Source organism: Panicum virgatum, chromosome 9N (assembly GCF_016808335.1).
Source record: "Panicum virgatum strain AP13 chromosome 9N, P.virgatum_v5, whole genome shotgun sequence".
NCBI lineage: Eukaryota > Viridiplantae > Streptophyta > Magnoliopsida > Poales > Poaceae > Panicum > Panicum virgatum.
The window spans coordinates 68,096,366-68,120,035 of NC_053153.1; the positions used below are offsets into that span (position 1 = coordinate 68,096,366).

The following is a 23,670-nucleotide window of genomic DNA, read 5'->3' on the forward strand; positions in this document are numbered from 1 at the left end:
GGCAAGCTGCAGCGCACCAGGAGCCTCGTCGCGTTTCGGGCTGCTCCAGGACCTCGCGGCGGCGGGCAAGCTGCAGCGCACCAGGAGCCTCGTCGCGTTCCGCGCCAGCCGCGGGGGCAGCACACGCCACGGCGATGGGCCGGCGGGAGGAGCATCCAGCTAGGCCAGTCCGGTCGGAGCGGAGGCGGCGGCGCGGCCGGCTGTACCGACGGCGGCGCGGTCGGGTCGGGGAGGTGACGGCGCGGCCGGGTGGGGGAGGCGGCGTCGCGGCCAGCTGCCGGGTGGTGCGGCCGCAGGGAGAGAAGGCGGGCCCACGCCGCGGCGGCGCGGGAGCGGGCGGAGGCGGCGGCGCTGGGAGGGAGGAGCGGATCGGCATGGAGTGGGAGGGAGGGAGGGAGGAGCGGGTCGGGTCGGGTGAGGAAGAGGATCCCGTGAGGGCGAGGGAGTGGAATAAGGTGGGTCTCATAGAAAATAGCTCTAAATATCATCTGTTGGGGGGATAATTTTTTTTGAGTAGGCTATTTTCAAATAGCTCAAAATAACCCTGCTGTTTGGCTCTTTTTAGACTATTCGAGGCTATTTAGAAGTGGGTTAAAAATATCCTATGGATCCAAACACAGTCATAGATACACAACCCAATAGTGGCCTGGTAGTTGGCACACGCAACAGCCACTCTCCAAAAGAAGGGGAACAAGCCACGGATTCGCAACCTGGCAATGAGAAAAGCTCAACGGCATTATCTGCTACGCATTCCTGGTACCTGCATCTAGGTTCACCCTATCTGTAACTCTTTCTTTTAGCCATGCTGGCCTTCTCCAACTCGCAGTCGCAGCTGCGGGAATAGAATATAAGGCAGCACAACTAACGTAGCGATATTTTTTACAAAAAAAAAACTATAATGATAACCTATAGATTCTTAATCCAAATAATCAACATCAGGAATCAGGTTTGCTTTCTTTCTCTACCTTTTGTTGTGCATGACAACATGTCATTGTTGTCCTATTTCTACCTCGGTAGACTGATGACTTGTAATGGCACCACACATGAACATTCCAATCAAGTTCACCCCAAAATGAAGACCACAGTGTAATTAACAATTGGATAAAACAAAACAGAACATACAAGATAAGGAGTGAATCAAAATGTCACAAAAGCCATTTAAAAGGAATCTGTCAATTCCAAGATCTCATTTCCACTGCACCGCGCATCTGCACCATTGTCCAAAACAAAAAAAATGCATAGTGTAGGATGCGTATAATGAGGTCGATTATTGTATTGAGCCTCTTGGGTGGTATATATAGGAGTACATGGCTTGGAGGGCAATTAGCCTCTTCTAGAGATAAGGAAGGTTATCCCAAGATTGCAATCAATCCTAAACTAATCATATCCGGAGTCGCCTAATATACTCTAACATCCCTCCGTAGTCGTATCGGTAGCAACACGAATGGTCAGACTGGAGAACAATGGAGACGTATCCCCTCTGCAGTCGGAACGCCGATGCGAAAGTTTTGACTGGAGACTCATGCAGATGACAGCCCTTTAGTGCCGTAGTAGCCGAAGTCGAGGTGGACGTGGTCGAAGCCATGGAGGAGGTGCGGATCGAAGCGTCGTCGAGGTGCTCGAGTACACAAACTCAGCAGCTTCTTGCCAAAGACAGCAGCAGGACGGTGCGGCGGATGACGATGGTAGACGGCGCGGTTTGCGACTTAAGTCACGCTCAGGACAGGGGTGGCGACGGCGCAGGTTACAGCAAGTGTCGCACTCAGATCAGGGGTGGCGACGACGACTTCCTTCAGGAACATCGGCGGCGATGTCCGCGCGAGAACAGCTGGAGGCGCGGAGACGAATCGAGGGCCTGCTTGACGAAGACCGGCGGCGAGTGGCGCCACCGCCTGAAAAGGCGATGACACTGATAGGGTGGCTTGATCACAAACGTCGTCACTGCAGCCTGGAGGGCACAGCAACAACCTCGTCCTTCGGGAGTGTCGACGATGAACGGCGACGAACGGTAGGGCGACGCAAACCGATCTTAGATCGGAAAAGAAAAAAACAACAACAGCAAACGAACCTTGAGTACATTCTCGGAGTACCCCTAGCGGTACCCCTCCCCCTCCCTTACCCCTTCCCCCGTGGTCAACACGGGTAGAAAAAGAAAAGGAGATCGGGCAGATGAGGGAGTGGGTCGCCGGCGCTGCCTCCTTTGATTCCGGCGCGGCGTGCCCTCCGCTGATGTGGGGAGCGGCCGGGGCCCCCGCGTGGGGTCGGGAGTGTAACACCCTGGGTGTTTTTACAGTAATTGTGTATATTTTATATACATCATGTGCTTGAATTGCTTGACAAAGGACCTTTTTGTAATTATAAAAGGTTATATGTGCAATTAGGATTTTATGCAAGGTCCTTTCTATAGTTATTCTTGAATATAGCTTTTGTGGAGGGTGTTTTTGCAAAATTTCAGTGCATTTATTGCATGGCATCAAATTTTGCTTTTAAGTCTATATTTGAAGTGAAATTGCTTTGAAAAAGACAAAATTCCTAGAATTCAAAATCCCTCTTATGTTTTTAATTTTAGCTCTTGAATATTTGGTCAAATAAATTTTTGCACAACATCAAAGTTGTAGATCTTGAAAAGTTGAACAACTTTCATGTTGGGCACTTTTTCATTTGAGCCCTATTTTAAAAGTTATCGTTGGTTTGCAGACTAGTCCCTGGAATTTTCGGAAATTGCAAAATGACCCTTATCCCCTTCCCCCACCTCCCTGCTCTGTTTCTCGCCGCGACCCACCGACAGCGCCGCCCGCCGGCGCCGTGGAGAGCCTTCCCGGCCACCTCTGCCGTCGCGCTGGCGCCCACGCGTCGCGCCGCTCCTCCTCCCCCGCCTGTTGCCTCGCGCTGGAGCTTCCCCGGCCGTGCCACGCGCCCCGCCGCTTCCAGAGCCGCCCAGGCGGCCGCCACCGCGACGCCGCCGTGGAACACGCGCTGCAGAGCCCGCCGCCCTCTTCTAGCGAGCGCCTGAGCCCTACAAGAACCCCAGAAAGCCATTCTGTTTGCTCTTTCTCTTGCTCTTCGCTCTCACACCGCAGAACGCCGCCGCCGCCCCGCTTGAACGCCGGCAAGCTTGACGCCGCCGCGGAGCCGCCTCACCGCCGCTCCTCCGCCCGCGCTAACCACCTAGAGAGCTCCGCCGTGAGCTCGCGCAACTCCCAGACCACCTACCCTCGCCCAACCCTCACCGGAGAACCCAGCCGCCGTCGAACTCCGCCGCCGACCCGCCGCCTCCGAGCCCCTCCCCGCACCCAAGACCACCCTGTGGTGCGCCTTGAACCCGTGAAGCTCCCACACCCCTTCACCCTCGCCGCCGGTGAGCCCCTCGCCGGGAAACGGCCGGTCAACCGCCGCCTCCCCTCTCTGACCCGGTCCAGGGACCTCGGGTTGAAAGGAAAGAAAACCCAGGGGGTAATTTGAATAGGCCTAGACTCAGTTGAATAGTGCCACCAAGGACTCCTTTGTAATTTTTGCAGTGAACTTTGAAATTCAATAGAAATTCGTAGAAAATTCGTAAAATAGCAAATCTTGATGTTTTGGAATCCTTGAGAGTAGGTCTTTGCAATAGAACCATAATATGGTAGGTGTTTGTTGCAAGTTTTTGCTGTGTAATTAGTTTTGTGTCACTAGGTAAATAAAGACTAGTTATTTAATCTTTTTCTTATCTGATGATTGAAAGCTTGTCTTGCTCGGAAATGTTTATGGTAGTTTACTCATGTGACACTAGTTTTGTTATAAAAATTTTGTGCTCAGTTCTCATGTGTAGCTTTTTATTTGTTTTAATCCTTGTTTAGTAGACTTTATTTATGTTGAATAGTTTCTTTTCTTGTTAAATCCTGAAAATATTCCCGAGTGTTCGTCTGGAGTATCTTAGCTTGTCCAGGAAGTTTGAGCTTCAGTTCATGGCTAGATCAGGAGTTAAAAATATATCTTGCTAATCTGTTGTCGGTTTTGTTTATTTTTTCATAATTATTTCTGTGTATATAAAATTATGAAAAATTCACAGTAGCTCAATCATCTCTGTGTAGACCTACTGTTAATTTTTGAGATTCTGTTTTGCTTTAGTTTGACCTGTATAATTCAAACTTGTTCTAGGTGTTATCTGAATGAATGATTTGTTGTGAATAAATGGCTACATATTTTGGCATGATATTTACAGGGTAGCTTAATCTGTTCATGTTCTATTTAGGGTAAATTTTGCTAAATTTATTTCTGTTTGTGCTTTGAGTTGTTTATTTATTTGCAAACCATGACTTATTTGTTATAGGAAATCACCCCACTTGTTTATGAAGTTAGTAAACTTCATTTGTGCTGTTGATCATGATGCCTTGTGTAGTTAGATTTATTGTTTAACTACTCTATAAACGATTGCCCATGTGTGTTTATAATTCTGTTCTTGCATTACATATAGATACGACTACTTTGTCGGACGGGACGTACGAGCTGATCCCGGAGTCTGACGGAGGTGATCTCGAAGCTCAGGTGAACGCCGCTGAACTAACTGAAGCCCCGAACCAAAGTTCGGAAGAGCCTAGAGCTGAAATAGTTAGCGACTACCGAGAAGGCAAGCCCCGGACATAACCTATACTTCAAATTAATATCATTTACTGTATTACTTACTTGTGCATTTACAGTTCTTAGGATTTGAATTGAAACCCTAGATGCATGATCCTAGGAACCTATGTACTGAACACTAGACTTGAGTTCGACTACTTGCTAAGCTTATAGGACCGGTAAAAGTCGAGTGATTGCCTGTCACTCGCGAGCTTTATAGAAATTGCTTGTTTACTTCTGTTATCAATATAAGGACGACGGACGGGGTTGTGATCGATATCATGACTTTATGTGAGACCCCGTCTGTGTTGATGAACTTGCTAAGGTCGCGGTGTGTGGTAGCGGTGGTTAAGTTTTTGAAAGTACTAGCCACATGCCGTCAATATGGTACGCGGCAAGCATAGTAGCCGATTGGACCGGGGAGTGGATATACCTGACACTCTCTCTTAGGGATAGGTTTTATTTTTATGTTGCGCAACAATGCGACTTCAAGGGACAAGGGTGGACCTCGTAGAAGGGTGGACCTTGGAGCCCTGTAGTCGGGGAGAGTGTTCCTATCCACAAGCCGGAAAGAAAGGTCAACGGTTGTTTGGAAACGACCCGACGGTATTCCAAACGTGTGTGTTAGGTTTGTCTGGCCAGGTTGAATTTCGATTCAGAATCGTCTGCCTCTCACGATGAAATGAGACTGCTTGATCTCTTTGCCACACAGAGTAAGAAGAGCAACAATATTATGATCAATCTTGATGTTTGCTTAAAGTTCTACCATGATTGAATAGTAGTTGCTTACATAGAATGGTTAATCAACTAGAATCTTGAAAGCTAAAATTTGAAAGTAAGGACATACTCTTTATTGCTTTTCAGCAAAAAGGAAAACCAGGGCCTCACAAAACCTTACATAGTCTAGCTAAAGTGGGCTACTTATACCCGTTGACGGTTAAGTCTTGCTGAGTATTAGAATACTCAGTCTTGCTGTTGAAACCCTTTTTCAGGTATGAGTTTTGAGGATCAGATCGCTAGTTTGACCTATCCTTGTTCGTTGCCTCCTGGCTGGTCCGTAGAGTGGGATACGTCTTCGACCGGCAATGACTTTGACGAGTGATACCATGCTTGGGCTAGCCTGGTATCCTTTGGCGACGTGTTATAGCCGTCGTGTTTTATCTTCCGCTGTCTAAACTCTGAACTTATAGTTATGGCTTGTATAACTGTCTTCTAAGTTTGGTTTTTGTAATAATGAGTTGAACTGGTTTGTAATCTTTACTATGCCTGTGTTGTAAAATTTTGGTTGTAATATCTCTGGACTCGCCTTCGTGCGGGGTATGCTTGTTCGATCCGAGAACCGGTGGTTGTATCGGGACGTTACCCGACAGACCAAGAATTGTTCCGTTTGAAGTGCGTTTGAGCTGGTGTTGCCTTTAGGGTGATGGCCTGCGCACTTGAGCCAGGATAATTCAGGTGGTTCTGCCACAGGGAGGTGCCCGGCGGAGAGGTGCTGGGGATGCCGAGATGGGGTGAAGCCCCCACGATGGCGCAGCCTGCCGGCGACGGCGGAGGAGCGACGTGGTGGAGGAGCGTGGAGGCCGAGGGGCGAAGCGGGGTGACCCCGCTGCAGCTCGTCCCTGCAACGGATCTCGATGGGCGACGCCGGAATCGACCGGCGGCGCGGTAACCCGGCCTGATCTCGCGGCTCCGATGGCGCAGCGGCCTGGCGCACCTTGTACCTCCTCCGCAGCCTCGCGGTCGTGCACAGGGCAACGACGACGCAGGAGAAGAGAGGGCTAGCACGGGGCCGCGCGCACGGGGGGAGTCGGCGCGGAAGGGGCGACGAGGGAGCCGACGAGATCGCATCACCACGGGAGGTAGGTTCTTCTGCTGTGCTTGACGACGCGACGGCGCGGCGGATCAAAGGGATCCACGCACTGATCCTACGAGGGCGCTGCCCCTGGCGGAGATCGATCTCCCCGGGGGCGGCGCAATGGCAGCGGAAGCCGGAGGCCTAGGGTTAGAACCTAGTCTCGTGATACCATGTAGGAAAGGTAGGATGCGTATAATGAAGTCGATATATTGCATTGAGCCCCTTGGACGGTATATATAGGAGTACATGGCTTGAAGGGCAAGTAGCCTCTCCTAGAGATAAGGAAGGTTATCCCGGGATTACAATCAATCCTAAACTAATCATGTCCGGAGTTGCCTAATATACTCTAACACATAGAGCACAAATGCACAATTACACTACAGCAGTTCTGTTCACTGAATCAATCTTGTTAGGTTCATATTCTGAAAACGACCAGTGAACAAATATCATACCAGAGCAGAAACGTCAATATAAACATTTAAAAGATTCCTGCTTGCCTTGCCACACCAAAATTTTTGCATCGCTTTTTCTGAGCTAAAGTTATGGCGCAAAATGAAGAAAAATTACCATTCTTCTAGATAATAATTCGTTTGTCTGCTCACGAATCACGATAGTTTCGCATCACATTGCTTTCACCACGTTTTCACAAGAGTGATTCATCTACCTTCCATGAAGGTATTTCTAGCTTTCAGAATTTTTATCCACAGAAAGTTGAGGCCAATGCCAAAAGACTTGTGGCTTCCGAGAACAAAGTAACAACCCACAATTGGAGGTCTCAATCTTATCCTATCTGTTGCCCTTGTCCAGAGCACAAGCATCCAGTTGCTGAAAACTGTCAAAACTTACAGTTGCATATCATAGACGTACAAGTTCCTTTGGACAGAGAGATTGTATTATGCAGATTGTAAGGTCATCTTCGTGCAAAAGGTTCCCAAGCAGCAAGCTAAGAAAAAATCATAACAAGAAATGCAAAACCATTCATTTTCATGGTTCCAATCCAACAAATCATTTGCACAATAACTTGTGCATCTAGATAAACATACTATCGCAGCCATCTAAAGGTGCAGCGATTTGCTCTACAGCATTTGCAATGATGGACCAAACGGATGACACGGGTGATTTTGAAAGCATAAATCAACCTCGAGGTACATGCTCAAAGTGATAACATTTCAGCAGAACTGTTGTTCCATGGCACACAAATACTTCATCCATTTCACAATATAAGTCCCACTTGCATACCTATGAAGCAAAAAAGTTGAATAAAATGTAATATATTACAGAACAATATCATACTTTTACCTATTAGATATATCAGTATATTCTCTATTTATTGGTGGCAATCGTGATTGAAGTATAATTGTATTTGATTTGTACGCCTGTGGACTAATATTTCAAAATGAAGCACTAAGTTTTATAAGGAAATACAGTTCCAAAATGGAATCGGAATTAAATAGGCCACACATTTGTTTTGACTATAACTCACATGGTTAGATAAGATTTCTGTACAGAAATCATATATAGGTTTGAGTTTAGATAGTTGTGTTCATTATGCAAGTTTGAGACAAAATGATTCCAGACTTGAAAAAAATGAGTTGTCATCATGATGTCTGTATAACAATAGTGCAGTTGTGCTGTTAACACAAATCTTCCACTTCATGTGAAATGATACTTGACCAGCAACTATTTGGGCCACCCCAAAAAAGTAACGAGAAAGAGAGACACCAAATTACAGGTAATTCATGGACGTGCTTACGGTAATTGCAATCATTACTCACTTTTATTTCCTAGTGAGAGTTCATTCAGATACTGTACTACCCAAAACTAACACAAGGGATAAGATAAATGACTCATTATGGTACCTGGTGTCTTGGCAAGATCAAAGATTTGTCCTGATGTTGAGTACATAAATGACTTTTAACTGTATTGCTGCCCATAAACTTTCTAGGATGCCACCTTTTCAATGGTTTCCTGGGGTATATGCACCTAGAGCATCTCTGCTATAACTTACGTGGCTTCTTGTTGCAGGAACAAACATGGTCTGGACAGATGGATGGACAAGGCATAAGGTTACACATGGTGAATGATGTTGCGCAAGTAAAGGAACTCTAGACATTTTCATCAGACACACCTGTAAACTACCAAAATAAATTTTCCTTTTTCCTTCTTTAAAAAACAGCATGTTACTTATTGTGACTGTAACTAACTAAATGCTTTGCAGTATAGAAGACCTTTGGTACATAATTGCTGGAATTGAAACTTGTTTACTTACAAGTAATCAGTTACCTGCTCATTGCATTCATCTTATTTGAAGTAAAACTATATCATTAGTGCTGGTTGTACTAGTAATTTACAGATGTACAGAGCAAATATGACATGTAGATAGAAGAAGGAAAAAAAGCAACCAATGCAACAAAATCACTTCCATACAGCAGCTTGCTAATAGAGAACACATGATATAAAAACGAATAGACTCCCTTAAACTCACCTTAATTCGTTGCGGCAAACCAATCCAAAATTGCAGGTTTGGAATGGCCTAGAATATAAAATAGAGTAAGACAAGAAGTGGTTTGAAAACATCATGAATTAAAATGGATGGAAAAGGTTCCTAAATTATTGCTTGTAGAAATATCAAGGCCAAGTGAGGATTGATACTGTATATCACAATTTGACAGGAACATTTAATGTTTTACAAAGGGCGCACTATGTTTTACATTTTTTTATTTGCATTTGATTTATTGATATTCTTTTAGCTCTTCTGTGCTTCTCAGTAAGTTTTATTGTGTTGTTAAATTATAAACATTTCTTAAACAATCTAACTAAAAAGAGGGAAACCCGATGGAAAATACCAATTTCCATGAAATCCAAGTAGAATTTTTTTCTCTAAAAATCCAAGTAGAATTCTCAAAAGTCAAAACAGTTATTTAATAGCCAGGTGGACCTTGCTGTCTAATAAAACTGATCCTTATCCTAGCAATCAATATTTAGCTTCTGCTATGTATATACTAGAAACACAAAACTGGAATTAAATCAATTATGAGATAATATTTCTGCTCTGATAACTTGACGTTTGGTACAACCTAAGTATAATTCAACACTTTAAGGGATCTGTTTTTGTCTCTAAACATTGGGTTCAGCTACAGTCTACATTTATTTCGGAATCCTACCTTTAGGAGTTGGTGTAACTCAGCCTTTTGGGCAAAGACTAATACAAACTTTAAGAAATTTTCAGTAAGAATTTTCTTGATCCCATTCCAAAATCTTGGACCGTTAATGAAAAATTATCTAATACAAAAGCTGGGACAAAATGGTACTTTTTTCTACGGGTTTTTAAAAAATGTTCTTTACAATAACCATGCATGCACACACACATGCACTTGCACATGCATCGGTTTAGTGGGAGTTGGGTTAATGAGAACTTTCCTCTAACTCTAAGCTATGCACCAGAGCCTAAAGATAAGAAACTGAGAGAGTGTTACAACTAGCCTCTACTAGAGAATAAAATTGTACTCCAAATAATTTGAAACAAAATGGATGAGGCATAAAAATTGGCGGACCCATTAAATACTTGATTTACCTCTACAGAATGAATGCCAAGGAAATAATATCTATAAACTGCTCCAATCAAAATGTAACCTCCAAGAAGGGACAGTATTCTGCAGAAAAGTTAGATATTAATCAAGCGAGAACTACCAAAAGAAAAAAAAAGTATGAAACTCTGCGAGCAATGAAAAATCATACAAGAGACTACGATTTGTATTAAGAAGAAAATAAGCACTCAAGCAAGATGAAATGGGCTTGAACCAAGGTGGCAGGGTTACACCGACACCTTCCAGTAGTTGAGCTAGATCAGTTTCTTCCTATTGTACCGCAATGGTCCAAACAAGTTCAAGTTTCATAGCTATAAGCAACTCAAAATAACATACGTTATGAACAAAGTGCCTAACCATCCCCAGCCATTTCCAGAAGCAGAAACAGATCTTGCACAACCAGAAGGGTGCTTAAATGTTGTAGCCTGTGATGTAAAATTATATTAATATCTTAGAAGAAAATATGATATAGAAAATTGCATCGTTGCAAATGTTGTGTACCCACATAATCACAATCACCAGATATGACGAATTTGCCTGGTACCTGTGAACGAAAGGAAATAAAGTAGAAAGGTAAAATAGAGGTGATAAAGAAACAAACTAAACATAAACTTCAAGGAGCTGTAAATGAAGGAATCTACTCACTTGTGCTACAATTGAATCGCAAAGGACAGAAACAGAAATAGAACACTTTGATGAGAACATCTTAACAACAACACCCTTTTGAGGATTATTCTCGTCTATTCTTCCCCCAACAAAACAACAATCAAGTTATTTCCATAAAAAAAGGATAGTTCTGAAAGAATTGTATGTCATTGTTACCAATTAGAGATAAATGGGATTTAGATAAACTCCCAAGGGTTGTGCAAACATCATACCCTGTGGACAGAAAAAATGTAGATTATGTTACTTCCAATGACCAGCGCCGACAGCAAAAGAGGACAATAGAACAATTCAGACTGATATTTGAAAAATAAAGTTCAAAATCATTTGAAAAATGCAAACGGGAACCAGTTGTTCCACTGATATCATTCCGGATACACAATTAAGGATATAATAGGGATCAGCTGAAAATAATATCCAATCAGGACTCAGGAGAGAAAAAAGCTACCTCCAATATTATTCGACACAAGTGCACTACACTGGGTTCCGCACCTCAATGGACCGCCACAGCCCTATTGTGGTACATAAATAGTTAGAAGTTAGAACAAAACAAAATTAAAGCAAGAGATGAGAAAAAAAATAGAATCTTTGACAGCACTCAGTATGACGGTACAGAGGAGCTTAAATTATTAGAAAAAATAACAACATTCTAAGAAGTAATTGTGTCCACGGCTCCATGCTATCACTACCGCCTATTAGGCTACTCCTTGACAGAGAATTCATCAAAGAGACAAAGATTATTTAATGAAAGAGTGTCCCCTAGCACATAAAAGGTCAGCTAACAGCAAACGTGCTGTGAAGTACGCACTTCTGGTTGGCAAATCTTCCAGTGATAACACGTTCCCTTAGGCAATCGTAACAAATACAGCTAGAAACAGTGTCCAGATAAGCAATGAAGAAACAATGATGCTTGCTCATTCAACACAAGCATGAAAGGTACATGCTGATGTACAGGCGTGAGTGCGCATCATAATCCGCAAACAAAATACTAGAAAAAATCAGAACAGCTTTCATTTTAGCTGATGGAATAGCTATATCAAAGCCAAGGGAGTACCTCACAATTAAGACACATAGGTGGGTCAAAGTTGAATAGCATTTCATCGCACAGCTGCATGTATGGAACAAATAAAACCATCATTAGTGGGTGGAGCACGAAACCTCAAAAGTTTCTTTTAGGGAATTCAGAAGCCCATTTCAGTTATTTGCCAGCTTTATCATATTAGGTTCTCTAAATGTAGAAACTATGCCTACATGTGCAAAAGATGATCACACAGAAACGAGTATCCTAACATAACCAACCTGGAACCAGAGTATGGAATCATTCACAGCCACCTTGTAAAACCTGAAACATGAGACAAATTATTACGGGATGCACTCAGCATAGGTATCATAACACAAAAGCGTGCAATTCACTAGAGAGAATATAATAACGCACGAGTTTGCAACCAAGTCAGGCTGATCGATTTCAATATCTATAAGGACACACTTCGAAAAGCTGCCTCACCCACAACGATTTTAGAGGTCAACTTTCAGCAAGCCACGGACGCAACTTGCTTTCTAAAAAGGCCAAGCAGTCTACGAATGCACAAATCTGTTGATTGATGCTCGGATACCGATATAAGTTCGATACACAAACCAAAATCATTCAACATAGCGAAGTAATTGACTGAGTCAAAACTTCGCAATGCCCCAACGCAGGACAAGCATTTCATCTAACACGAGACGCGCGTCTCCGCGACCGCGAGGCAAGGGGAGGCCCCGAGGTGACCGCGAAGCGAGAGGATTGTACCCTACCCTCAAACTGGAATTCGAGCCAATCCCCGTCCCGATGGACGCGGAGGACGTAGAGAATTTAAAGGGCGCGCTAGTAGTAGTAGTGGGCGCGCAGTGGCTCTAGCTAGTCACGTACCCGTCCTCGCTGAGGACGCCGTGGCGGTGCGCCGGCGTCGGCGCCGCGAGAGCGAAGCTGTAGAGCTCGCCGCCGCGCGCGACGGAGAGCTCGCAGGAGCCGCCTCCCCCCGCACCAGCGGGGCCGCAGCTGCATGCGGCCGCGAGGAGGAGGAGGAGGAGGAGCGGCGGCGGCCGGCGGGACCCCGGAGCGGGCATTCGCAGCGGCGGCGTGACTGAGGATGCGCGGAGCGTGCGAGCTTGTCCTCTTGTGGGCTGGCGGCGAGCGCTGAGGAGCGGAGCGGAGCCTGGATGCCGGATGCCTTCGCGGCTGGAGCTCGACACGTTTGGCGTTTGCTCCGCAGCGGCAGGCGCGGCGCTCACGTGTCCCGGCTCTCGGGAGCCGGGGCCCAACCCCGATGCCAGCCTTCATCGGCCGGCCGCGGCAGCGTCCCCATCCGCCCTGCGCACGCAGCGTCCCCATCCGCTCACGTGGTGCTTGCCGCCGCGGCCTGTGTCTGGGGTGTCGTCGCGTGGTGTGCAGGCGTCCCAGGACCTAGAACGTCGGAAGGCCAACCGGCCGTATACGTCGCTTTCGTGGTAAAGACTAGCGAGACAGAGAGCTTAACTGATATACTGATTTGATTGCAAAAGTCCTTGGACGCACAACCTGTGAATTTTGAGTTCAAAATTGTAGTCTGCCGGGTTCACCTATTATTTATCTCGTATAAGGCCAAAATTTCTCGAAGACAAATTATTTGGTGGTAGCAGTCAGGCAGACCAAGATAATGCCGACACCGGCTGCCACCCAAGCATTTTATCTCACGAGAAACTTGACCGCTACTGCTCCAGCAAGCATGGGCGATTGGGCGTGGACACGAGCCGGCACGATCAGTGGTGCGTCGAGGCGCTCTTCCTTCCCGCCGCCCGCCGCGACGGCGCGCTGGGGCGGCGGCGAGCCGCCGTCGTCGCCTGCGTCGCAGTAGCCCTTGAGCATGTCCCCCTCCTCCGGGGTGAACCCGATGACGGACAGCATGGCGTCGGCGGCCCAGCAGCTGTGCTCGATGACGCGGATGGCGCGGCAGCAGCCGGGCCCCAGGTACGCCTCGCCGTTGAGGAGGAACAGGATGATCTCGCCCGTGCACGACTTGATGTCCACCAGCGCCTCCCAGCACTGCTGCGACCCCTCGCCCTCCAGCCGCCGCGCCAGGCTGGCCACGTCAGGCGGCGCCGCGGGCGAGAGCGCCGCCGGCTCCGGCTCCGGCCGGCGCGCGCCCGCCGCGGCGAGCAGAGCCAGGCAAGAGAGCACGGCCAGGGGCATGCCGGAGAATGCCATGGGCGACGCTGGTGCTTATCTGCGAGACGCCTGTGGGCATTGGGGCCTGCGGCTGTATTTATACAAGATGAAAGGGCATGCAAGCGAAGAGACGCAATTAGCTTCAGAGTGAGCGAAAAGGCTTCAGTTTCAGGAATCAAAAGGTCACATTCATGGCGCATAATGAGCATGGTTTAACCTGGTAGTAGTGCTCATTACAGAATATGAACAGCCTCTGCACGGCATCATTTTTGCTAGCCTCCTGTCGCAGTTCGCATCTCTGCTGCTGGTTCCTTTCATGTTTCAGCCAACATTGTTCCTTGCAATTATCTCCGGCCCCTGCAACATTGCCAGTTTTGTTACGTTCAAAAAGAAAAACCCATTGCCAGTTTTGCTGTTTTGGCATTCGCAGTTGCCTCGATTCACTTCTGATGTCTTTGTGGCGAAATGGAGTGGTGGCCATCAGCGGCTGTACCAATTTCTACCCACTCCCCGTGCCCGGTTAATCTCTCCTCTCTGATGAGTACAGATGGTCATGGATTAATCATGTCCCTCTTGCTTGCAGGACGGCAGAAGTGTATCCAATGATTTCAGTACCTACGTTATTGCACAGACGTATTACAGTCATGATTTATTTCAAATACTGGTTGCTGCGCCCGCGCGTCTTTCGACGAGGAACGCGACCACGACAGCCGTGACGAGCGCCGCCGGGCGGTGCGTCCATGTGTCCTTAAATCTCGTCGACCCGCCGGGGCTCTTTCGCTGGTTCGTCCATTGCCCCGGCCTGATGAGAAGGAACGCGGCTTCAACGGGAAGCTCCAGCCCCAGCCCTCCCATGCTCTTCTACTCCAGCCGCGGCCGCGTTATCGACTACTCCGTCTACCGAGGCTGGCCCCATGCTCTTTGGCACTTCCAGTTGTACCCCCAATCCCAGCTAGTGCCGTCCGGCTCTCCAACCAAACTGCGGTTCACTCACCACATGTAGCGCTTTCTACAATGTGCCGAATGTTATTCGTGTTTTTACAAGTGCATCAATAGCTTGTAGCGGAACCAAATTTGAATGCATAACTTTTCTATTGCAGACCCTTTTAGAGCATGGTTAATGGTAACGCCAGCAGCGGGCTGGGAAAAACACAATGATGATGGTGGGGCCCACTACCTCAACCAATCAAAATGGATGCAAAGCTTCTCAGCCGGCTTGAGCGCGCGCGTGAGGAGACGCCCACCATCTTCTCTCTCTTGTCCACGTAGACTCTACGCTAGCTCTCAACCACCCATAATACTTGCTTTTAGGATGTAGTGAAACCAAGACTGTATTTCTCAATGAAATGGATATGTTGCCAAGGTCAAATTTTGAACAAGACAATAGCTGCTGTTTTGATTTGGCCCAACGAACTTTACACGCATTATTACATTTGACTAAATCTACCAGACCCGTTCAGATACACTCCCTCCGTATCAAAATAGATGACACTATTGACTTTTGATTACAGGTTTGATCAATCGTCTTATTCAGAAAATTTATGCAAAAACACAAAAACATGAATCATGATTAAAAAATACTTTAAATGACGAGGTGAGTCATACATAAGATTTTTAAAATTATTAAATTTTTTGAATAGACAAATGGTCAAACTCGGGATCAAAAATCAATTGTGTCATCTATTTTGATACGAAGGGAGTAGCATACTCCTCCAAGAAGTGGGACACCAGAAATTGTACCAATTTAGGAATACTATTGTTTGATGGTGCACCGAGATTTTGGAGTGCATGCGATGAGAGGCCCAAAGAACAACTTTTAAGGCTCAATTTGGCCTCAAAGACAAAGGTAGGCAGCTACATCAGACTATAAACAAAAAATGCAAACCCAGAAAACTAGTAACCGAAACATGGCCAATGTCAGGTGCAAAGAAGCGGCAGCAGAAGTCCGAATTGCGAGAGGAAACAAGCAATCATTGACAGATGGATCAACAGTCGTTATCAAACCTAGGCCATTGAAGTCGCAGCTGTCTTCACTCTGATCATGCTGTTGGTAGTAGTTGTTGAACGCATATGACACATTGCCAGGCCAGCCAAGGCCAGAGCAGGAGCCACCAGGTGACAGAGCAGTGCAGTCACCATGAGAGCAAGCTGCAGAAAAACTGGCAGAAACATTGGAGAGGTCCTTGTTGTTGTCAATCACACACCATTTTGATGGAAAGTAGCCCACATCAAGGGCATTCTTGAGTGATTTAGGACCTTGACCTATGTTAGCATAGTACTTTGCCTGGCCATCAAAGGTGAAAATACCGTGGTGTCTTTCATAACCTCCATTTGTCGTATTCCTCTGATCTTCGTCTAGAAGGCTGAAGAGATATGTTTCAACTGGAGGCACTTTAGGACGAAGAGGAGTCCCAGACTTTTTGGCAAGGTGGTTGACTAGGCCAATCATGAACGACTGAGCAATAGCTGGAGTTGCATTCACAGCTCCATCTGTTGGCCATCCTGCTCTGCCGACAATGATGTCCATGTCACTGAAGCCAGCATTGGTTAGAGCAGTAACCACAGCATCTATGCTTGCATCGAAGTAGTTGTCATACTTGTTTTGACCATCTTTTACTGGATGTGACATCAGTTGGAAAAGATAATAGTCCAATGACAGATTCTTGTGCCGTTGAAAGCTCAAAAATGGATCCAGCTCGACCATAAATGGTGAACTATTGTTACTAAGAAATGAGAGTAGTTCTCCCATGGTCTTGTTAACATCAGGTCTGAAGCTAGCTTTCGAAGGCAGCATAGATGCATTCTGGTATGTGTCAGCGCTACAGGGTACTACCACCTTGATCTTGGTAGATAATTTTGCAGCAGTCAGCGCTTTTTTGATATTTGCTGCTGCAGGAACTACAAAGGGCTGGAAATGTTGTCCATGACTAAGAAGAAATGGCTCATCCCCAACAGCAATATATCTGTAATGTCGATTTGCTTGTCAACAAAAAGAAAAGATAATATTCCGAGGTACAATAATAACTGAATTCATCACTGCTTTTAAAAAACAAACATAAATTACATATTACTATTTAAATCCAGGACCCCTCATTTATGCAGTGAAGAATTGCAAACTCTAAAAGAAAATATTTTCCCGGTTGGGAAATTGTAACCAAGGAGTAATCAACTAAAGATACACTTACCAACTGTTACACTTGAAAAGTTGCTCTTCAAGTTGCTATGTTCCACCTCCATTATCTACTTAATACAGGTCTAGGATAATTCCCTGTGTCATCTCTCAACTAGCATTTACCAAGAGGATACCCAAACATATAAGAGGGTAAGGGTCTCAAACTTAGTAAGAAAAATCTACCAGTGCACCAGCGGTAACATTTGCAAACCCTTCATATGATTTCATTTCACAAATTAGTGCCTAGTAATAAAAATTCCAGTGAGCTACTGCAACCAACACACATCTAGGAACTTAGGAAGTTATCAACAGGACTCAACCTATAAATTAGTTAGAGCAATATCTCCCTTCTTCAGTTTAGATTAATCAGCCATCAGCATTGCTGGGTTAACCTACCATAATTCAGGGGGGAAATACAAACCCCATTATTTCCAAGATACACAGGACCTAACCCTCCTATAAAAATGACTAAGCTCACATGGTGTACTAGGATGTCAGGTTGAGAGTCAAAGGGTCAGTCTCTGACAATCAAGTCAATTTGAGTCAATAGTGTCCAATTACCCTTTCATGACCTAAAGTGGAGCCTAGAAATATTTCTTTGAAGAGAATGGCGCATAGAAATCTTGCATCGGAGGGGTGCTCTTACTCGAACCGAACGCTGGAGGCATAACGGGTGATGTTATCGTGGACCCAGGCGGCGGCGGCCTTGGTTGAGGAGGCGAGGGGCCGGAGCAGCGCGTCGGGGACCCCGACGGTGACGGCGACGCCGGTGCCCGCGAGCGCCGAGAGAGCGTCGGAGGAGGCGGCGGCGAGGCGGACGCGCGGGACGGAGTTGGGGAGGAGCAGGCCCTGCACGACCTGCGCCGCCGGGAGCGGGTGGGAGGACGCGAAGCCCCAGTTCACGCCCACCGCGGAGGCCGCCGGTGGCGGCGCCACGGCGAGGAAAGGCAGCAGCAGGAGAAGGCCAGGTGCGAACGGCGGCAGCGGGCGGCGGCGATTGGACGGCATTGCCTCGTGTTCCGTGTGGCGCTGCAGGGCCAGGCCAACAGATGGAATACGACTAGTGCTTTTGTGCTGCTTGCGAATGTGCGTGAGTTGGGGCAGTCGACTAGCCGTAGCTAAGTTTTTTTTTCGACGGATCTAGGTATTTTTTCGGTGAATCTAAAATAATCACCAGTGACAAGCTCGTATGAAACGCAGGAGTATGAAACGCAGGAGTATGAAACTTAATCTAGATCCACTGAATTCAAAAAAAAGTTTTTTTGGCATTTCCTTCTTGGGCCTTGTTTAGTTGCGTAAAGATTTGGGTGTAAAACACTGTAGCACTTTCGTTTGTATTTGATAATTATTGTCCCGTCATGGGTTAACTAGGCTCAAAAGATTCGTCTCGCAAATTACAATCTAACTGTGTAATTAGTTATTTTATTTAGCTACATTTAATACTTCATGCATGCGTTAAAACATTCGATGTGATGGGGAATCTTGTAAAGTTTTGGAATTTTGAAGGGAACTAAACAGGGCCTTGGGAAAAAAGAAACTGGCAATGCAATGGTACGATCCGTTTAGGAGAGTTTCTATTCACTCTGTTCATTTAATTGTGGCTGATGGATGTTGCTCATTTGTTATGAAAGAAAAATACTACTAGATGGCTAGTAGCTGGTATTGATTTAGTGTGAGATAAAACACTGCTAGCTGGTTGGCTGACAAGCCAAATAAACAGAATGACCTAAATTGAAGGTAAATGGAGATCTCGTGACGTAAAGGCCATTTTGCAAATCAGGATAAAAATAAAGTAGAAACCATTTCACTGGCTTCGGCTTCACCGGTAAAGCAATTCTAGGAGAGCTGTCCTAAACAACCCTAGGGCCCTAGGCCACCTGCTATACAGTACATCGCATGTAGCTTCATCACTGATGGAAAAAATGTTTTTCAGCATTTGTGTGAGATATATTTTCAAGGGGTACCTGTGTTCTTGCTTCTATTACTCCTACTTTAATAGTGCAATTGTGAAATTACCCTTATTTTTCTTAAGTTTGTAATTTTACCCTTAAAATAAGGATATAATCTTGCACTGCAAAGTAAAGCCCAGAACACAGATTTCTCTATTTTTAAAGTTTCCCTGCAGCGGCTAATATCTCTATACTTGTAGACGGAGTGGAAATAACCGTTAGCACAAAGATATGACTACACAAGGGAGAACACAAGAGCGACTTCGACTCCTAACCTAGAGCGAAAGGCTGTGACTATCCAATATCATGAGAAAAGGGGCAAAACGTCTTGGAATGAACACGTGTAGGGTAGGTGCGGCAACTAACGAACCTTGTTTCACTCCCAATGGTAATTATGTGCTGCTCGAGCCAAGTAAAAGTTTTCCCGACACCAGCTGAACCCAAAAAAACATGAACACGGCAGGTAACAAGTTTAAGTGAATTCACTGGGGTTCAGCCACCAAAAACCTAAACAAAAAGAAACTGCTTCCAAACAGGACGTTTCAGGTCTTAGCTGGTGCTATACAGCAAATCTCATCCAAACCAACCAGGGTCCAGAGGGGCCTTAATAAGCTGTGACTCCGGTATTTGTAAGGTCGACGTCACCCATTCCTGTGTCTTCCTCCTCTTCACTGTCATCATCACCATCAACCTCTTCATTTTGCGCCACCAAGGAATTAAACTGGTCGAGGAGTTGCTTTTCTTCCCGCTCGCTCACCTGTTTACAAGAAAGTATGCACAGCATTAGTTTTCAGAACCATCATTTGGAAGATAACTATACTTGAACGCGGGAATGTAAAAGAATAAGCAGATATTGAAAAGAACTTACAGCTCTTGGTGGTTCCTTCACCACCAACTTTCCCTTGTATTTTTCAATCTCCGCTGTACAAGCCTTGATTGCATCAGTGAGAACTGAAATGCCTTGCTCCTGTTCAAAGGCAATGCCAAAAAGAAACGATCATCATTATTATTTTCAGGATAGTAAAGACATAACAAGCCCTTAACCATGCTAGGGGTCAGAACTAAAAATAACATACAACATAGTATTTACACTGCACAAAAGGTGAATCAAGGTGTTACACTAGAATAAGCAATGTAAATAATGCTTATTTAAGGTCTTTCCATATTGCTAATATATGACCTGTTAACCACGGGTTGCAGAAAATATCATTACCATTAATTATCATTCATCCAAGTTAACCTAAGAGTTCGAAATTAGGGCACATTGATAAGAATTAAGAACAATGAAAAGTCTGAACCAGGCAATGCTGCATTGTAAATTTGGCTAGTCAATGTGTTACGGAAAATGCAACTCCAGGAAAAAACAACTAGTACATCAGGCCATTTTTCCCAATGGAAAGGCACAAGGTCAAAACTCAAAAGTATGAGAAAACAAAACAAAATATAACAAGCACCACTATATAATTAGCACCAAATAAGTGCAACATGGAAAGTGATGCAATTAAATCTATCTTCCAGAATAGACAAATATTAATTGAAACATGCACTCTCAAATCTCAGTAGAGTGTTACAATCAAATTTGTAATCACATACTTGAGGAGAAATGTAGAGCTTTATCACAGAAGAAACATTATGTACCGCTCAGCTTATAACAAGAAACCCGCCTGAATTAAGTACCGAGAAAAATACCAACCTTATCAAGAGTCTGTGTGGTCAGAACATAAAGTGGAGGAGCAACTAGCTTAATCTTCACAGGACAGGTATCGTTACCAGAGGCTTCAGCTTTCTTCATGGCTTGCTGCAAATACATATAAAATTAGCATTTTGTAAACACCTCTGTTAAAAAATAGAGCAGCAACAGGGGTAAGTATAACCTTAATGTGAAGCACTCCATCAAACTGGAAGCATTTCATCTCCACATCAGCACGGATCTTGAGTGGCTGTGGTGTCATCCTCCTCTTTATGTTCTTCACCAGAGAATCCTTAACCTCAGGAGTGACAGCAGGCACCACCTTAGTCACCTGCCAGTAATTTTAAGAACATCCTTGTCTCAAATAGTTTCTATGAAACATATCTGGAGCAAATTCATAGTACTTTTCAATAACAGAGTACAAAAATCTGCACGAACATCATTCCAAAACACATACGGAAACAGACAACTAAATGTGCCAAATTTGGCAAAATGTTTGCCTATAAGATATTCTTGATACGAAGTTAATCACCAAAGCCAAGCTATACCACCGTCTATCTACTGCTTGCAATCCAAACTGATAATGACCAGTTACTACTAATCTGAATGACATTGATTTCTTCTCAGTTCAAACTTCAAACTGAGCTTTTCCAATATATTAACATTATGAGGTACCTACATGAGACCGACGGAGGATAAGTACCCACTGAAAGACAAACTACATTATCTACAAATTATTACTAATCCAAAAAAATAGTAAACTACTGCTCTTGATTCTACATAAATTACAACTAGATTCAAGGGCAGATGCTATGTATGTGCAAAAATACCTACAGTAGAATTGAAACCTACTTAAGCTGGTTGTCACTAAAGCTAATCATGTTCAAACAACTTAAATAACCACAGGGATGACTACCCAGGTTGCAATGGCAAATGTTAGTTTGACAAGAATTATTTGAACTAACTGATGTCAAGCATAGAAAGTCACAGCCAACTAATCATCTCAGTGTTATCAACATACCAGCAGCCACAAAGCTGGGATTATCCATTCAACAGAAAAACTTCATATGGGGAAAATTTAACAGAGGGGCCACACCATCTACAAACTATTTACAGCTCCGGAAAACTGCCAAGGCAGAAGGCACTGCTACTCTAAGTTCTAAAAAACAATAGTTGATTATGCCATGAAGATGTCCAATGATAAAAGAAAACGTGAACAAACGAGAATAATGTTTATCTGAGGTAGCTTATCAGTCTATGACAAAAGACCGAAATAAACCAGTCATACGTCTATCTGAAGAGACAGGCCTAGCCTATCACATTGATTAACGAATAACGAGAGAGTTTAGCAACTTTGGCATGTGTAGCCAGGTCACGATAGTGATTTGCAGGTTGAGAGAAAAAACGGAATTAACCTCCTGGCCATCTGGGCCGGTCTCCTTCTCCTCGTAGGTCAGAGCGTCGAGGATGGAGTCGGGGTCAGTGACGATGAGCTTGAAGGCCTCGATGGCGTGGCCGTACTTGCGGTAGAGCGGCCAGCCTATGCGCTGGTAGAGCGGCTCGAGGTCGATCTCGAGCGTCTCTGCAACGTGGCGCATGATGGAGTGCACGAGCTTGGACTTGTTGTACCTGTCCTCGCAGGCCTGCGCCTCCTCCTCTGAGACACGGCGCTTGGAGAGGTCGATGTACCCCTTGTCGCGGTCGACACGGAGCACGATGGCGGGCTCCTGTCGGCCGACCTTGATGAGGGAGGAGATGGAGCGGATGCGGCGACGGGAGAGCTCGGAGAAGAGGATCATGCCCTCGATGTTGTTGTACTCGAGCAGGGAGACGTACGCGCCCATGTCGGCGATGTGCTTCACCTGAATCATCACGGCCGCGTCCACCTCGGGGAACCGCGGCTCGTACATCCGGCACTCGAGGTTCGGCATCTTCGCTGGCGGAGGGGTGTGGGTCTCGCCGGAGCTTGGGTCGGGAAACGGAGGCGGCGGATCTAGGGTTTGCTTGGGTTTTGGAGAGACGGCGGCGGCGGGGTGCGGGCGGAGGAGCTTGTTTGTGCTCGGGAAGGGAACTCAACGAATCGAACGGCCACGCGATGGAGCGGATGATATCTCCAACCGGTTTGCGCCGCCTTATTACGAGGGTTGCTTGGTTCCAGAGTTAAATTTTAGACTATTTTATATTTAAATTTTTTAATATTTATTAATATTAAATAAAATTTGATTATAAAACTAACTGCAGAATCTTGAGGTTAAATTACGAGATGAATCTAATAAAATATATTAATTCGTAATTAGCAAATATTTAATTAGACTTATTAGATTCATCTCGCAAATTAGCACCTATCTGCAAAAAAATTTTATAAATAAATTTTATTTAATATTAATAAATAGTAAGATTTTTTTGATGTGATAGAGACTTTAAAAAAACTAATAGAAACAAACATAGCCTACGTGCGGCCCTGGGAGGTCCAGAGTCCAGACGGACGCGGTTAGGGCTAGAAGCGCCCGAAGGAGCGGGGAGTTAATGGGCCGCTTTTCAGCCCGATTAACTAATTTTATTTTGAGGATTATTTGTTTGCATATAAGATGGTGCTTGGTTCTTCTAATGTTTGTTGGAATTTGGACGAATCCAGGTGCCATTTTCGCGGCACTATATTTTAACGGGAAGGAGAGATATTGCCTAACAGAAATTGATGATATTATCATATATGCATACATGTGAACTAAAAATAATTATAGATCCTAAATGGATCAAAATTTAATTTTAGTTACACCATAATCAGATCTTTGAAATAAGACCTCACTTAACTATATTTTAATATTTTTTACAAATATTTTTTGACTAATTAATTAATTTTGAACATTACAAATCAATGAATAATGCACATGCTTTTGTTAATGGTAAGGGTCGTAGCTAATGAGCACGTTGCATTTTGAAATATTCTTGTCTATTCCCTTAGGTTTTTTATTAT

The 23,670-nt window shown here is 44.9% G+C and overlaps 4 protein-coding genes across 5 annotated transcripts; all 4 read right to left on the reverse strand.

Moving 5' to 3' along the window:
- Window positions 1-7,004: 7,004 nt before the first annotated feature.
- On the reverse strand, window positions 7,005-12,992 carry LOC120690572. 2 transcript variants are annotated; one of them, XM_039973267.1, is made up of 12 exons: window positions 12,611-12,992; window positions 12,001-12,043; window positions 11,756-11,809; window positions 11,150-11,213; window positions 10,861-10,917; window positions 10,684-10,778; window positions 10,544-10,582; window positions 10,375-10,463; window positions 10,026-10,104; window positions 8,937-8,984; window positions 8,311-8,489; window positions 7,005-7,394 (listed from the first exon to the last, which is right to left on the reverse strand). In XM_039973267.1, the coding sequence occupies exons 1-11, from the start codon at window positions 12,805-12,807 to the stop codon at window positions 8,409-8,411; spliced, it is 846 nt and encodes a 281-aa protein (XP_039829201.1). In that variant the 5' UTR covers window positions 12,808-12,992; the 3' UTR covers window positions 7,005-7,394; window positions 8,311-8,408. The 2 variants fall into 2 exon arrangements, with proteins under 2 accessions (XP_039829201.1, XP_039829200.1); XM_039973266.1 differs by having other exon boundaries at window positions 7,322-7,690.
- A 180-nt stretch (window positions 12,993-13,172) lies between these two features.
- On the reverse strand, window positions 13,173-13,936 carry LOC120690573 (egg cell-secreted protein 1.3-like). The gene has a single exon (XM_039973268.1). It carries the CDS (start codon window positions 13,922-13,924, stop codon window positions 13,406-13,408), a length of 519 nt encoding a protein of 172 aa, XP_039829202.1. The 5' UTR covers window positions 13,925-13,936; the 3' UTR covers window positions 13,173-13,405.
- A 1,606-nt stretch (window positions 13,937-15,542) lies between these two features.
- On the reverse strand, window positions 15,543-18,121 carry LOC120690570 (glucan endo-1,3-beta-glucosidase 9-like). Its single transcript, XM_039973265.1, has 2 exons — window positions 17,704-18,121; window positions 15,543-16,848 (listed from the first exon to the last, which is right to left on the reverse strand). Exons 1-2 carry the CDS (start codon window positions 18,063-18,065, stop codon window positions 15,750-15,752), a joined length of 1,461 nt encoding a protein of 486 aa, XP_039829199.1. The 5' UTR covers window positions 18,066-18,121; the 3' UTR covers window positions 15,543-15,749.
- A 1,234-nt stretch (window positions 18,122-19,355) lies between these two features.
- LOC120690413 (eukaryotic translation initiation factor 2 subunit alpha homolog) lies at window positions 19,356-22,804 on the reverse strand. The gene is made up of 5 exons (XM_039973053.1): window positions 22,112-22,804; window positions 20,881-21,027; window positions 20,700-20,804; window positions 19,875-19,973; window positions 19,356-19,763 (listed from the first exon to the last, which is right to left on the reverse strand). The coding sequence occupies exons 1-5, from the start codon at window positions 22,625-22,627 to the stop codon at window positions 19,611-19,613; spliced, it is 1,020 nt and encodes a 339-aa protein (XP_039828987.1). The 5' UTR covers window positions 22,628-22,804; the 3' UTR covers window positions 19,356-19,610.
- Window positions 22,805-23,670: the final 866 nt, after the last annotated feature.

Bases quoted from the DNA above. Each gene is read 5' to 3' on its own strand.
- LOC120690572 (XM_039973267.1), bottom strand. From the start codon at position 12,807: ATGCCCGCTCCGGGGTCCCGCCGGCCGCCGCCGCTCCTCCTCCTCCTC. The intron at 12,044-12,610 runs GTACGTGACTAG...CTCATGTTTCAG, and splicing joins GGCGTCCTCAGCGAGGACGG to GTTTTACAAGGTGGCTGTGA. The intron at 10,464-10,543 runs GTGGGTACACAA...TTTACATCACAG, and splicing joins TATCTGGTGATTGTGATTAT to GCTACAACATTTAAGCACCC.
- LOC120690573 (XM_039973268.1), bottom strand. From the start codon at position 13,924: ATGGCATTCTCCGGCATGCCCCTGGCCGTGCTCTCTTGCCTGGCTCTG.
- LOC120690570 (XM_039973265.1), bottom strand. From the start codon at position 18,065: ATGCCGTCCAATCGCCGCCGCCCGCTGCCGCCGTTCGCACCTGGCCTT. The intron at 16,849-17,703 runs GTAAGAGCACCC...TCGACATTACAG, and splicing joins GCCTCCAGCGTTCGGTTCGA to ATATATTGCTGTTGGGGATG.
- LOC120690413 (XM_039973053.1), bottom strand. From the start codon at position 22,627: ATGCCGAACCTCGAGTGCCGGATGTACGAGCCGCGGTTCCCCGAGGTG. The intron at 21,028-22,111 runs GTTAATTCCGTT...AATTACTGGCAG, and splicing joins CCGGCCCAGATGGCCAGGAG to GTGACTAAGGTGGTGCCTGC. The intron at 20,805-20,880 runs GTTATACTTACC...ATGTATTTGCAG, and splicing joins ATGGAGTGCTTCACATTAAG to CAAGCCATGAAGAAAGCTGA.